The 16,108-nt window shown below is 33.7% G+C and overlaps 1 protein-coding gene across 1 annotated transcript; it reads left to right on the top strand.

The window, feature by feature from the left end:
- The first annotated feature begins 1,940 nt into the window (after window positions 1-1,940).
- Window positions 1,941-7,619, top strand: LOC142177610 (polygalacturonase-like). Its single transcript, XM_075246827.1, has 9 exons — window positions 1,941-2,303; window positions 3,244-3,375; window positions 3,961-4,128; window positions 4,346-4,366; window positions 4,980-5,187; window positions 5,889-5,970; window positions 6,109-6,217; window positions 6,454-6,570; window positions 7,135-7,619. The coding sequence occupies exons 1-9, from the start codon at window positions 1,968-1,970 to the stop codon at window positions 7,360-7,362; spliced, it is 1,401 nt and encodes a 466-aa protein (XP_075102928.1). The 5' UTR covers window positions 1,941-1,967; the 3' UTR covers window positions 7,363-7,619.
- Window positions 7,620-16,108: the final 8,489 nt, after the last annotated feature.

The following is a 16,108-nucleotide window of genomic DNA, read 5'->3' as shown; positions in this document are numbered from 1 at the left end:
CAACTGAATCTTTTTTTGTCGAAAAGGTATACTGTGTATATATAAATAAAAAAATCTCATTGAATTCCATAAATACAAAAGAGTAATTTCTGAATCGCCTTGATGAAATTTTTGTCGTCGTCACTGAATATGATTTAAGATTAAGGAGATTAAGGAATTTATTTAGGACTAATCAAATGTTCCTATCCCCAATATTTGATATGTCATTCCAATGTTGATTGTTTTTCATTAATTACACCTAAATTCTATAATTACAAACACATGCAAAATATAGTTTCTGATGTCAAATAAACGACAAAACACATCCATGCACGTAAAGGATAAAATATTGAATTTTAAATGGAATTTATAAGGTAGACATTGAAATCTAAATGGTTTACTCCAAAGCCCATAACTAAGGAAATACCACAAACTTTCTTAAAATAAACTATAGCAGCCTTTTTTTAGAAAACAAGCAATGCGAATTTCCAATTTAGACAAATCAACATTGCTTATGGTTTTTCTTTTCCCCATATTTTTTTTAAACTTAATTAGTAATTATCTTAAGTTATCTTTTCCCTGTCTCTAAACGAAAAAAAGGATTTACTGAAATTAATATCATTTGGACCTATCTTTTATTCTTTAATTTTTTAGATAAAAGTCAAGTTTAACTAATATGCTAATTTTGCTTGACATTTTAATTAGTCATTCTTGGAAATTACAAATTGGACATCTAATTAATGATTTATTCTACAAGTAACATGTGACCATCTTTTAAATAAATGAAATTAACCTTCTGGAAATGATGCCTATTTATTAATTTCGAAAACGAAGTACATCAAGTAGGTGATACATCTGAATATTTTGCTATCCTTAAAATGACTTTTATTTCAAAAGCAACATGTGTGTTTTTTCCTTTGGTCAACAAGCAACATGTGTTCACAATAGAACGAGGGGAGGAAGTAATAATAATATGGCACTAGCAATGACTATAACGTTAAGAGGATGATTCGATTAATTCAGATTCATGCAAAGCGATGGTCCATAGGAAAATAATTTTATCAAAAAATTAATATAATTTTATTTACTACACTCAAATCTAAAATCTTTGGTTAAGACAAAAGGATTCCATCCAAGGCGCCAAATTTATTTGGGTGATAATATGTGACGTTCATGACGGACAACGGACCGACAAAGACGGGTAAAAAGAAGGATTGAAAGGCTTCTAGGCTGGTAAGTCGACGCATATGATGCCGTAGACGAATCCCCACGTCGAAATGGAAGAGAAAAGTGAATATCTTTATAAGGCATAAAATAACTTCACCATTGTATACACCCTTTTGGGCTCGATCGATAATGGTGTATAGCCAAATAGAATCAGTGGCGAAGCTAGGAATTGTTTCAAGGGTATTCAAACTTGAAAGAAGCTGTAAAAATAATTTTCCGAAAAAGGATATTCAATATGTGTTATATCCTCTAAAATATAATTTTTTTACCTATATATACGGTGTAATTTTTCGACGAAGGGTGGTCAATTGGCCACCCTTAAGACAATATAGATTCACCCCTGCAATGGATACACACGTGATGTCTATTGCGTCAAATCGAACAATACGTGTCATTGGATTGAGCTGTGATATAATATAGTATTTAAACTAAAAATAATTCATTTTTATTGCAGATCTTGTTTCCTAAGGAAGTATGGAGGTACGAAGTCAGCAAATTGTCCAAGAAATACTTTCGTCTAAACCTCTCTCTCTCACATAAAAAAAACCATACCATAAGTTATCTCCATAATGAAAAGGATCCAACAAATCCCCTAAATTCTATAAATAGACAAACTCCCCCACCTCAGTTTGTCATATCAATTATTTCCGTACCCTCTTTTTTCTCTAACTAATAATTTATCCCCCCATACTTTCCTCCATAATTACTCTTTTTGTCCTTTCTTTCACAAAAAAAAAAAAAAAAAAAAAAAAAAAACCAATATGGCCCATCTAAGGAATCTCTTCGTATTATTCACCATTTTTATGCTTATTATATCATTTTCATCTTGTAGCAGTATTAAATTCCAAAGTGAAGAAATATTAAGAGAAGCTCAAGATCATAACATGAATCTTGAAAGGGAATTTGGTTATGATTTTCAAGCTTATCCTTCTAATTATTTCAACACCATTGATCTTGAAAACAACAACAATTTTGATGATCAAATTAGTAGATTTAATAGATTCAAGAATTTGGAGAAAGATGAAGCAGTTGAGGTTACAACAATCAATGTGGATAGCTTTGGAGCTAAAGGTGATGGAAATACAGATGATACGAATGTAAGTTCTTAGAATTCCACAAAAGAAATTTCATCTTTCTTTAAAAATCACTCTTTCAAACAGTTATAAGTATACTCCCTTTGTTTCATTTCATATGACGGTATTTGATTGAACTCGAAAGTTAAGAAAAAAAAGACAAACTCTTAAAAATTGTAATCTTAAATTTGTTATAATATTTCTATGGTGTAAAAGCATATCATTAAACGTAACATAAGAAGTTTCAGTATTATTTTTGGAATAGTGATGAATATGAAAAGAGTGACTCCTAAAGTATTAGATAAAAGGGTCGTGGAGAGATATTTTATCTAATGAGTTTAACTTTTATATAATGAAAGTGTAAAAGAATTTTTAAACTGTCAGATCACCTGAATTAAAAGTAATTGTCCATAATAAGTGGAACTAGCTAGTTATTTGAAAAATAGAGCAAGCAACCTATTACAACATATAAAAATTCATCGATGATGGTTTTTACGTTGTGAGTATATATAAGTTAAATATTTCCTTCTTGGTAGAGGGATTCTTTCTTGAACCATCAAGGTTTGTAGTCCGATAGAATTCTCCATCCTCAATCAAAGATCTGGTGTTCGGGTCCTAAGAATGAAGAAATCTTGGTAGGCCGAGCCCTAAGAATGGAAAAATCCTGGTAGGCCTAGTCCTAAGAATGGAAAAATCCTAGTAGGGCGAGCCCTAAGAATGAAAAAAATCGTGGTAGGGAGCATTTTTACGTCTAATAAACCATATGCGACAATAATTCTATTTAGTCGGAACTTAATACAAATACCGAACACCGAATAAGCGTCGAAGCTTGTTATGGTGAATATGTAGATGAAAAAGGGGTAGAGATTGGGGTTGCTTCTACGATATATATATGTATTAGCACCATCAACTATTCAGTTTTTTTTTTCTCTTTTGTTCTTAACGTATTAAATTGATATTTCAGGCATTTCAAAAAGCATGGAAAGTGGTTTGTTTGTCTTCAGCTGCAGTGAATTTTGTGGTACCTCAAAACAAGAAATATCTTCTCAAACAGATCAAATTTTCTGGTCCATGCAAATCTTTCATTTCAATGCAGGTTAGACTGAGCTACTAGTATTGGAGTTTAAGTTTTGTATACTGATAAAATATAGTATATAGTTTCAAGCAAAATATGTTAGCCCGAAAAATAAAGCAATAACCTTTTTTTATATAACCGATTAAATTTATTGCTAGTGGTAAAAGTTTTTAGCATGGTTAATTTACATAACTTAAATCCTTCTATATAGGAAAATAAAATAATATTCTCTAGCTATATGCAGCGACATATGTTAGCTTATTAGGTGGATTTAGCCGAACCCAATATTTAACAGGAGATATGATTATATTAACAGAGGCGGATCCAGGATTTAAACCTTATGGTTTCAACTTTTAAAGTTTTAAGCATTGAACTCATTATATTTATAAAGTTATATGTTCATATCTATATTTTTGCAATTTTAATAAGTTTTTACATATAAATTTTTATTCCGCACAAAACATTATGGATCCAACTGAACCCGTCAATAACACACTACATCTGCCCCTAGTTATATATATATATATATATATATATATATATATATATATATATGTTGCGGCGTGCAAATTTTCCTTCAATATTTTTTTTTGAAATATTATGCAGATTTCTGGAACTCTATTAGCATCTGATAAGACTTCGGATTACAGCAAAGATAGCAGGCACTGGCTTCAATTTAATAATGTTCGAAACTTGGTTGTTGAAGGAGAAGGAGTTATCAACGGCAATGGGAAAATTTGGTGGCAAAATTCTTGCAAAATTAATAAAAAATTGGTATTTTATTTTGCTTAACATATTTTTCAAATGCTTAAATATCCTTCACTATGAGTTTAATTTTTATACGCACCGTCAGTGTAAGCAATTTTTATATTATCAATATATATATACAACTTAAACTATTTTATTATTCTATTTTTTTTTTTGTCAGACATCATGTTTTGATGATATAACTAATTTTGTTTTCTTTTTCTTCTTACTTAAAATCTTGCAGCCGTGCAAGCATGCACCCACGGTACGTTCATTCAATTTTTATTTATTTATTTTTTTGTCAAAGAACATAATGATTAATGATAATAGAGTTAATATTACCAGTCTCTCTTTAATTGATTAAAATTCAAGAGAGTTTTTGACAATCAAGCAAAATAAATAATTATTTGCAAAAAAAAAAAAACAATTTCTGAAAACATTTTCTGCCATACCAAGCACACTAATCAAACAGAAGGTTTTGTAGAAAATGTCCTGGTAAAAATTATACTATATGTTACCAGCTTTATAGACCATATTTTGCTGGTCACGATAAATTAAGTAGGATTAAAATTATAAGTAAATAAAATAAAATAAATAAACGAACAATGAGTATGAAATAAATAAAATAAAATAAAATAATTCATTACCCTGCATATAGCTTACTTTCTCTTATAAATGTGAACAATCTAGCCACTATGGTCTTAAACAAAATAGTCAGGTGATATATAATTAATGTATAATATATGCATAAAATTGTCTATGATCAATGTATAATCTGTATATGTATACTAGGTAGGAAAAGTAAAAAATAACTCCGGCCGATTATTTTGTGTAAATTAAATTATGATTTTTTTAGAATAATTTTTCTTCTGTCGCAGGCCCTAACATTCTACAACTGCAACAACTTGAAAGTGAGGGAACTTAAGATAGAAAATGCACAACAAATGCATGTCTCATTTGAGAGATGCTCTGGAGTTGAAGTTACAAAACTGGTTGTGAGTGCTCCAGAAAATAGCCCTAACACTGATGGTATCCATATAACAAACACCAAAAACATCACAATTTCTAGTTGTTCCATTGGCACAGGTATATATCTTGATTTATTATTAGGTTGACGGGTGCGTGTCGGATTCTCCAAAAATAGTGCATTTTTGAAAGATCTGACACGGACGCTGCAACATTTTAAAAAAGTCTAGTCAATATATATAGACAGCATGTAGTCCATAATAAAGTGGTGCTAGCCTGAAAAACAAGACGGGTAACATATTATAACAAATCAAACTAAATTGATGGTATAAAAAGTTGTACATTGTCAGTGGACGTAAGTTAAATCCAAAACGAAAAACACACTAGAGACACAATGGCAGATCCAAGAATGATTCATGAGTCATGGGTTCGATTCCCAAGAGCAACATGCTGCATGAGGCGCGTGTTGGGAGGGGGATTTTGGGTAACGCCAACATCCTGCCTATGGCAAGGCCCACGAGGCGGCTGGGTGGCCTCGGTGGCGAGCTCTAGTCAGAATCATGATCGAACATAGCGCTTGCTGGTGGGCTTTGTTAATAAATATAGTTGTGCCCTTTCCATCAGCTATAACTTTTGTCATGATCATGGTAAACGATTGAGCCTAATAATATATAGAGTCAGATATACTTTTAGAACTTATTTTTTTAACTCAGGACCCACAACGCCGAAATACCCAATTTTCCACCACAAAAACAAATAAAATAATTGTGGTGTGCCTTTTTTTTTTTGTGACTAATTTTGGAAATTAATTTGGTGGACAGGTGATGATTGCATCTCAATTGAGAGTGGATCCCGAAATGTTCAAGCCAAAGACATTACTTGTGGACCAGGTCATGGAATAAGGTACTGAAAATAAACTTAAAGTTCAATAGTACAATCACCAACCTTTTTTTCTTAATTATTCAGATTATTTTGGAAATTTTACAATCTAATTGTGTAATTTGCTGGTTTATTTTTCTTTTTCCTTGTTGGTGAGCTTAGTATTGGAAGCTTGGGAGATGGAAATTCAGAAGCTCATGTGTCTAATATTTTTGTGTATGGAGCTAAGCTTACTGGAACTACAAATGGACTTAGGATCAAGACTTGGCAGGTAAATTAATTAACCTTTTTTACCAGTACATATTTTAACATTCTTTAAGAAAATACTTTGCTTATCTATGTGCATGAGTTGGTTAGACATTTTTTTTTGTTTCCCAACCGATGTCGGTATATGCATTGGAACTCAATTATATCCGAATTCGCGTAGGAAAGTTTCATATAGGAGGGTAAAAAATACTCCCTAACAAAGACGACGCTGGTTTATATATAATTGATTTATGAATGCAGGGAGGATCTGGAAGTGCAAATAACATCAAATTTCAAAATGTGGTGATGAATGGTGTTAAAACCCCCATTATTATAGACCAAAACTATTGTGATCAAGATTCTCCATGCAAAGAACAGGTAAATAATAGGGATCTTTACGCAAAGAGCCGGTTAGATTCACTGTTTACTTTTTTTAGTCGGTATACATAGATTATACATATGTATACATATAGTATACATGATTTACACATATATATTATACAATCGTCGGCTATTTTTAGTTTAAGCGGTTAGGTAGACGGCTATTTAGGTTAATTCTTCTAAATAAATAAAATGGGATTTAACTTATATAAATTAACCGTTCAAATTTGTTTGCACTATCAGAGTATTTTACTACTTATGCCAATATATAGAAGTTAAACTGGAAAAAATAAATCAAGTAATATATACTAACATTATAATAAATTTTTACACTATCAATATAATTTGCTACGCCCGTTTGATTTTCCAATATCCAACTATACCAAAACCAATTTCTACCCTCAACTTTCTAAAAATCCAAAAGTTCCCCACAAGAACCTTTAAATGGTCAAAATCACCCGAATCTGAATTTGTAGTTTACAACAAAACACTATTAGATTGGAGATAAAGTTAATTGATAGTATTAATTATTAATTATCTTTTATTGATTATTCATTATAGGATTCAGCAGTTCAAGTGAAAAATGTGATTTATCTAAACATCAAAGGCACAAGCGCGACGAATGAAGCTATAAATTTTGATTGCAGCAAAAACTTTCCATGTCAAGGAATTTTATTGCAGAATGTAAACTTGGTTGGGGAAAATGGTGAAACTTCAAAAGCTGTTTGCAATCATGTCAATTTTGTCAACATTTCAGCTGTCTCTCCAAAATGTCCCCAAATGAATTGATTTTCAATGTTTCTTTTGTGTAATTAAGTACATAGAATTTTTAATAGGGTATTGGTTATTAGTAGGTGTAAATGTTACAATAGAATAAAAATGGGTAGAAAACATTAAGTATTAGAATACAACATGAGATGATTTGTGTTCAATATAAAAATAGTTTGGTTGTATGATATGATATTCTTTTGGTATTTCTCATGAACAAAATATTGTTGTAATTACTGAAGTTGGAGAATTATATTTAAACAGATATTTGTTTTTCAATTTTGACGAGGAAATGAAAACAATGATGTCTTCTCCTGCATGCGAGGTTTATACTGCGTGTGATCCACGTTTAAGGCTGAACATATGTAGTATATAGAATATAATATCGGCCCCCAATATTTATTAAACTAAGAATAGTGATGGGTCATGTGAAACTAAAAAAACGGAATATTATGAAAGCTAATAAAGCAAATTTTAAATATTGATAAACTAACAAAGAAAATATATATACTAAGAAGACACAAAAATTTAACATGATTCAATTAATTGATTTGCATCATTAGTGGAGATGAGCACATTCCAAAAAGAATATAAAAAGAAAGTGTAAATTAAAAATATTAAAAAAATACTTCACAAATTTTATTTTTAAAGAGGTTTAATCTGCACAAGTGATAGCTAATCAAACTTGTGCGTTTATCTCGTGAACGGAATGTTTTAACTACGAAAGTTTACATAATGAATGTTGCCAAGTGACAAAGAAAAGCCAAATGCGTTGCTTCCTTCCAAGAAAAGGAACATTTCAAACATGGTGTGAAAATTAAGGCAAATAAATAAAAACTCTCTCTTGAATAACCATCTCCATGGTAGATATTTTTGGTAAAAATTACTCGCATCGAATGTTTACATTACACCACTAAATATGTAATATGTGTTTTCATATAAATTTATATTACTTAACCATGATTAATAAAGAAATTATAGTAATTTGATGGAATTTGATAAACCCCCGAATTTTTGTCTCTCTCAAATTTACCTGACAAAATTTTTTACTACAATAATTAGGTTGAAGTTCGATGTAAAGCTGTCTTAGCTTTAACTTGGATAACATGTTAGAAAATGAATCTTAAGTTTAACACAACTCCAAAGTTAATGCACGAGGTAAAATTCTTCCAAGACCATATAACAGTGAAACTACGGCCTACATATCGAATTAAATAAGAGATATAAAATTATGATATTAATTTATTTAAGAAGCCTTATTATTTAACTTGTTATACTTAACAAATTAGAAACACTAACATTTAAGATGAGGATTTGCTTTTGCTTACTAGTAATATTTATTAATTATGCGTTCTAAAGTGCAAAATATATTTTAGTCACCTTGCTCTGATACCATATTAAAAAATACATCATAGTCGTAACTCAATCTAAAAGTTGGGTTATGAGGTGAATATCTCTCAAAACCATATAATGAGACTATAATTTAGTTACTAGAAATGAGATAATGCACTATTTTCTTATTAATATTATTCATTTATTAATTATGCTTTCTAGAGTGTAAAGTACATTTTAGCCATTTTTCTCTGATATAATATTAAAATAAATTATGATTGTAACTCATTCTCAAAAGTTAACTTATGATATACGCATTTCCAAAAATTATATAATGAATTTATAATCTAAATATTAGATCAAATTCACATCTAATAAGAGAAATCTTCATCCTTTACTAGTTGTTGTCGGTGCTGGTGATTCTCCGGATCTTCCTAAGGCTTTGACAACCAATGTTGATGCCTTGATCACTGTGGAACACCGATCCAACTATATCTTTATATTATGGACATGGAGAAGCGTGCAGACGAGATTTTCAACTCATTCGTAGGCCAAATCACTTTTGTGCTCCTATTTTTTAGAGGAGTGTTAATTTTTCAAAACGTAGTGCTCAAATTTTCGATATTAAAGTATTCACCTGGCTGATCATTGGTGCCTTTACTTTGGAATTTGGCATTGCCTTTTGGTAACGCACATCAAATTCAGCAGAATGAAGTCTTGCAAAAGTAATTTGGACATTAGGAAAAGAGCTATAGTAGCAAGGGCAAAATCAACTTTGGAGTTAGAGACACTGCAAAAAGAACCAAGAGAAAATGGACATGTTACAGTGGGAGAGGACTTAGACCCGATATTATCCGCTAATGACGTGATAACCCGATCCTAAAAGTTTGTTAATTCAGAGAATATTATAAAACTCAAAAAATACTACTGGAAACTGGCTTCGACTGCTTTTGTGTGCTTGGCGGATCTTTACTTTATTATTTTGCATATTACACTTATTGTGATGCTACGAAAAAGTGTATTGCGCCTATGATCTGAGAGAGGTGGATAGAAAGTAGGTGAAATGATAGGGATTAGAAGAAAAAAGTAATTTTATAGTCAATACTGTATTTCGAAGTTATTTGGTTGTCATCTCAGACTTGTTATTTCATACTTACAACTTATATGGTAATGTATAAACTATGACACATTAAGACATGTTCTTTTTTTGTTTTATATTACTCATCTTCACTAATGTTAATTACTCCAACTAAATCATATTTTTTTAAATATTCTTCATTTATTAATTATGCTTAGAGAAAAAAAATTCATAGATACTTTTTTGTCATACCAAACACATTATTTTTCAAAATACTTTTACTTGAAATTTATGAAGCATATAATTCAAAACAAAAATAATGCTAAAGGAGATATTGCAAGCAAGTTGAAAAAGATAATGGATTCGAGAAATTACTTAAAGTAGTTATTTTTTTGTGCTCTTAATATTTGTCGAAAACGGATGGAACTCCACTTTTGTTATCTAATTTTTTCACTTCTTATATTTTTTCTATTGATTTTTGATTTAACGGTGGTTGAAATAAGATTTTACAGAAAAGGGCTAACAAGAGTTATGCAAAGCACATTTCAATCACTTTGCTCTGATATAATGTAAAAATATTTTATTATGATCGTTATTCAGACTCAAAAGTTAACTTATGAGATAAGTATTTTCGAGGACTATATAATAAAATTATAATCTTAATATTAGATCAAATTCACATCTAATAAGAAAATTTAACTTTTTTACAAGTAATCTTCATTTATTAATTATGTCTTCTAGAGTGTAAAGCACATTACAAACACTTTGCTATGATACAATATTAAAAAAAATATCATGAGCGTAAACTTCGGCTCAAAAGTTAACCTATGCGATAAGTATTTTCGAGGACTTTATAATGAAATTGTAATCTAAATATTAGATCAAATTTACATTTTATAAGAGAATTCAGCCTTCTTTACTAGTAGTCTTTATTTAGTAATACAAAACAAATTTCAACCACCTTACTAATACAATGTTTGTGATGACTCGATAGGTCACTTTGAGTCTTAGCCTTCATTTCTGTATTTCGAGATCTCGAATAGCTCCGTTTAGACTTTGTCGATTTACGTGTGCAGTCCGTGTCTTTTTTCAGAAAGTTTTATGGGAAAAATTTAAGAAAATGAGAAATTTTGCCTTAAAAGCTCGTTTGAGTTTACTACGGTCAACGTTTTGTGTAAACAGACCTGAAGAGTAACCTGGGCTGGGGTGGAATTTTCTCTATGCAAACGCGAGGCTAAGGTCGCGAACGCGAAGCAATAATGTGATCACTATTCACGAACGCGATGGGTATGGGCTTGGAAGGGGGGATCAACTGCTTGTTCTACGCAAACGCGATCAGAGGGTCACGAACGCGATGGCCAGGGGGGGAAGAGCTATCGCGAATGCGAAGGCCACTTAGGCCGCTGTACTTCGCGATCGCGTCAGGTCTTTCGCGAACACGAAGAAGGCCTGACGCCCATTGACTTAAATGTTCCAAAGATGGGACTTTCTTCATTTTTCACCATCTTCACATTAGAGCTCGGCCTAGAGGCAATTTTAAAGAGAAATTTCATCCCCACTTCATAGGTTAGTATACTTACCTCGTTTTCTTCCATTTTCATCAACACTCATTGATTCCTAACCTTAATTTATGCCCTTTCATGGTAGAAATTAGGGATTTGGGTAGAATTGGGGGAGTTTTGTAAAATTGAGATTTAGTCCTCAAATTGAGGTATGATTTCGAAAGTAATCACATAATCGGGCTCGGGGGTAAATGGGTAATTGGATTGTGGTCAGAATTTTGGATTTTGATCAAGCGGCCCCGGGGTTGACTTTTTGAGAAAAGTGTAAATATTTTAGCTTTATATATTGTAATTGATTTTCCTAACACTGTTTGATGTTATTAAGTCAATTTTGGTTAGATTTGATTGGTTTGGAGGAGGATTTTAGAGGAAAAATCCTGGTTGAGCTTTGATTTGATTGTGGAGCGAGATAAGTGTTAGGTCTAACCTTGATTTGAGGGAATTAGGAACCCTTGAACTATATGTTATATGAATTACATGTGTAACGATATATATGCGAGGTGACGGGGGTATATACGCTATCAAAATAATTGTTTTCATGCTTTTCCGTATTTCATTAATTATCTTATTCCATATTTTAACTGTAAATGCTTTAATTGCTTTCTATACCGTAACTTTTTACTTGTCATTTATTTACTCTTGTATTGAAATATTTGTTTCTTCCATGATTCCATGATTAATTTTTACTTGCCTTAATTGTCTTACTTGTACACTTTAACTATCATATATTTGGGTTGTCTTGTTGCTTTGTATTAATTGTAGCATTTCTTGATTTGGTACGGGGTTCCTTTATTACTTTGCTTTCATATTCTTTAATCGCAGCGATTCTTGTGAATTGAGTTGTTGGATTGATTATATTTATTGAATTTGTTTATGGATCGGGTTGCATGCCGATACGGTTGTGATATGGTGGAATAAGGGAGAATTTGAAATTGATATGGTGGGATCGGGGTTGCGCGGCACAACAGATTTTATATGTGATTTTGATATTGATATGGTGAAATACGGGATGATTATGATATTGATTCTAATTATATAGTGGGATGAGGTTGCGCGCCGCAACGTATTTTATATGTGATTCTGGGTATTAATCCGGTGAAATAAGGGAGGATTGTGTTTGTACGGTGGGATCGGGTTGCGCGCCGCAACGGATTGTATGTGTTGTACTCATTTTTGTATTGGGTTAGCTTTCAGTATTTTTTTATATGAGATTCAGAGGACTGATATTTCTGAATTCACTGATTACGAGGATTGAGTTTGTTTTCATTAGTTAATTGCTTTGCCATCATTTTCTTTTATTATTATTATATTACGTACACGTTATTGTAAGTGACCCGCCTTAGCTTCGTCACTACTTCGTCAAGGTAAGGCTTAGTACTTATAGAGTACATGAGGTCGGTTGTACTCATACTATAATCTGCACTTGTACAGATTTTGGATTCGGTCCTAGCGGCGTTCAGTAGATTGCTCGGATCCAGAGCTTGATGGAGACTTGGGGTACAAATGCACAACGTTTGCAGCCCTGAAGTCCCCTTCTACATCATTCCAACTATTTATTTCATTTTAGACTATTATTTGTAGTATTCTAATAGCTCGTGTACTTGTGACACCAGTTCTGGGATTGTATTTGAATATCGCCGTTATTTTGGTTTAAACACTTTATTTCATTTTATTCAGTTTATTGGTTTTCATTTAAATTGAATTGTTAAAAATGACTAACATTCCGGTTCCGAGGGTGGGAATTTCGGATCGTGACAAGTTAGTATCAGAGCACTAGATTGCCTAGGTCTCACGAGTCACGAGCAAGCTTAGTAGAGTCTGGAAGATCGGTACGGAGACGACTGTACTTATCTTCTAGAGGCTATGGAGTTTAGGAAAAAAAAATCACTTCTTTCCTTCTCTATTGTGTGATTTTATTCTATAATTGATGATTGAACAATTCTATTCTTGTTCTCTCACAGATGGCGAGAACATGCATAACATCTACAGCCGGGCAGGAACCGGATCCCCTTGTGACAGCTACTACCAGGGGCAGAGGTCGGGGCCGAGGTCAAGCCAGAGACAGAGCTCATCCCAGAGCTCGAGCAGCAGCACCCGCAGTGGAGCCTCCGATTGATCATGAGGAGGAGGTCCTCAGATCGTGCCCGTTGGACCAACTCAGGTCCCGGAGGGGTTCATAGCCACTCCAGTGCTTCAGGATGCTCTAGTCTGCTTGGTGGGCCTTATGGAGATGTGGCCCAGACCGGTTCGTTCCCGGTGGCACCAGCTATCTCTCGGGTTGGGGGAGGAGCACAGACCCCCGCTACTCACACCTCGGAGTAGGCAGATCCCTTGTATCAGACTCCAACAGCCCTGCCAGTTGAGGTGGTTCAGCCGGTTGTTGTGGCATATGCCGGTGATAGGACCGCTATGTCTTCTGAGGCCTTGATGAGTTTGGATAGGTTTACCAAGCTCTTCCCTATTCATTTCAGTGGTGCACCTTTTGAGGACCCACATGATTATCTAGACCGCTGCCACGAGGTGTTGTGGAACATGAGTATAGTTGAGACCAATGGGGTCGACTTTGCAGTGTTTCAGATGACTGGTTCCGCTAAGAGATGGTGAAGAGATTATATGATAACTAGACCAGCTGGTTCGCCTGCGCTTACCTGGAATCAATTTTCACAATTATTTCTAGAGTACTTCATTCTTGTCACTATGAGAGAGGATTATCATAGGTAGTTTGAGCATCTTTAGCAGGGTAGTATGACTGTTACTCAGTATGATTAAGGATGATCTAGTGTTCATGTTCTGTTTTTTTTAAATGTTAGTTGCTGTATTTTTTACTGTTAGTTGTTCAGATTTTGGTGAAAATAAATCTGGTGGTAGAACAGGTCTTTAGCAACCAAAAAGCTAGGTAACAGACTTTTAAAAAGCTCCTAATTTTTAGCAACAGTTCTGGTGATTTTTAGGAACAGAATCAGACCCTAAGTAGTATATAAAAAGATCCGTGTAGTTGCTTGAAAAACACACAGGGAGAGAGAGATGTGTTTTGCTATGTAAATCCTCTCAATTTCTACTATAAAAGGTCTTTCAGTTTGAGTTTTATTGTTTTTTCTCTTCTTCTTCTTTCCCTGATGTTTTGATTACACTATAGAACTATTGTGTTCATTGAATACTCCTCACTTAAGCAGATCATATTTTGGTATCAGAGCAAATAGATCATGCCTGTGGATGGTGCAAACGAAGTCCGGGTACAAAGCAACATGTGAACAACTTTCTGAATTTCATGTACATCAATGTTCAGTGCAGCAACAAGTCCCTGCAATGGCCAGTGACGACGAGGCTCCATCTTCTAATCTGCCTGAGCTATTTTGCAAAGCTTACATCTGATATGGTTATTGTCCTTAATTGGATTAAAAAATCAAGCAGCCATGCCTCTGAGAGAAGGAGAGAATATCGATTCCACTTCCAGGGAAGTGGTCGACACCCAGAGAAGACGAGAACTTGGCGACGTTGATGATGAAGATGCTAGCAGTGATGGTACAGACATCCACCTTAGTTCCAGAATTTTTTAAGGTGGGAGCGAAGGTTGAAATCCCTGTGTACGACGAAGTAGTTGATCCAGAGAAACTAGATTCATGGCTCGACCAATTTGATACATATTTCACTCTTCAGAGGTTTAGCAATGCCCAAAAAGTCGCCTACACACCGTTAAAAATGACGGGACATGCAAAAACTTGGTGGAAGGCTATTACTAAAACTAGAGAAGTTGATGGCCTTATCTGGAGTCAATTTAAGCGCCTGTACGAAAGGAATTTTATCCTATGGGGTACTTAGAAGAGCGGTGGAACCAGTGGCATCGACTACGACAAAAGAAAGATCAAACAATACAAGACTACACCACTGAGTTTAGGCGACAAGCACTAACCTTGGGAGTATCCTTGAATGACCCGTCAACCTGCACAAAGTATCTATCTGGTTTACATGAGCGGATTCGGGCTGAACTAAGTCTGTTTCCAATTCAGGATTTATCTAGTGCAAGCACCACAGCAATGGCTATTGAAAGAAAAAATAAGGCGTATGGCGAGAAGAAGTCACAAATAGGAAATTTCAAGCAGACCAAGAAATTCAGTCCTAAAAAATCAAAAAAAGGGTGACTCTTTTTCCCTAACATCCTAATCTGAAAAGTATTGTGGGCACTGTAAAATTGCAGGTCATGACAAGAAAGAATGCTGGAAGTTACATCCAGAATTGTTCCCTAAGAAATGGAAGAAAGAGGAGAAAGGGAAGCATACAACAACACTAACTGTTGCTGAAGATCTTGTTGAGCTCGGGAAAGTAAGTAATGCGGACACAAGTTTGTCTTTGATGGCCATGCCGAAGGATACAGGCTCGTGACCTCCCTCTACACCGAACATTAAAGAAGAACTATTCGTTGTGCGTATTCAGGTTAAACAAGATATGATTGGAGCTATATTCGACCCAGGAAGCCAGAAAAATCTGATATCTGCAAGCTTAGTGCAGAATCTAGGATTGGAAACAGTGACTCATCCTTGTCCTTATAACTTGGTATGGATTCATAAAGGAGCAGAGACGAATATCCAGAAGCAATGTAAATTGCGATTTGCCATCACTGGCCAATTCATTGATGAGGTGTTGTGTGAGATAGTTCCCCTTGATATTTGCCAAGTGATCTTCGGTAATCCATATATCTGGGAACGAGATGCAATCTATTATCAAAGAGCTCAGAAGTATCACCTTCGAAAGGATGGAAAGACATATGTCGTCCATGGAGACATTCCTGAGCAAACAA

This window comes from Nicotiana tabacum, chromosome 23 (assembly GCF_000715075.1).
Source record: "Nicotiana tabacum cultivar K326 chromosome 23, ASM71507v2, whole genome shotgun sequence".
NCBI lineage: Eukaryota > Viridiplantae > Streptophyta > Magnoliopsida > Solanales > Solanaceae > Nicotiana > Nicotiana tabacum.
This window is presented reverse-complemented; position numbering and strand designations above follow the sequence as displayed.

What these genes read in the sequence shown, in the direction of transcription:
- LOC142177610 (XM_075246827.1), top strand. Translation starts at nt 1,968, where the DNA reads ATGGCCCATCTAAGGAATCTCTTCGTATTATTCACCATTTTTATGCTT. An exon ending in GCAAAATTAATAAAAAATTG is followed by an intron (nt 4,129 to 4,345) that starts GTATTTTATTTT and finishes AAAATCTTGCAG; the next exon opens with CCGTGCAAGCATGCACCCAC. An exon ending in TAGTTGTTCCATTGGCACAG is followed by an intron (nt 5,188 to 5,888) that starts GTATATATCTTG and finishes TTTGGTGGACAG; the next exon opens with GTGATGATTGCATCTCAATT.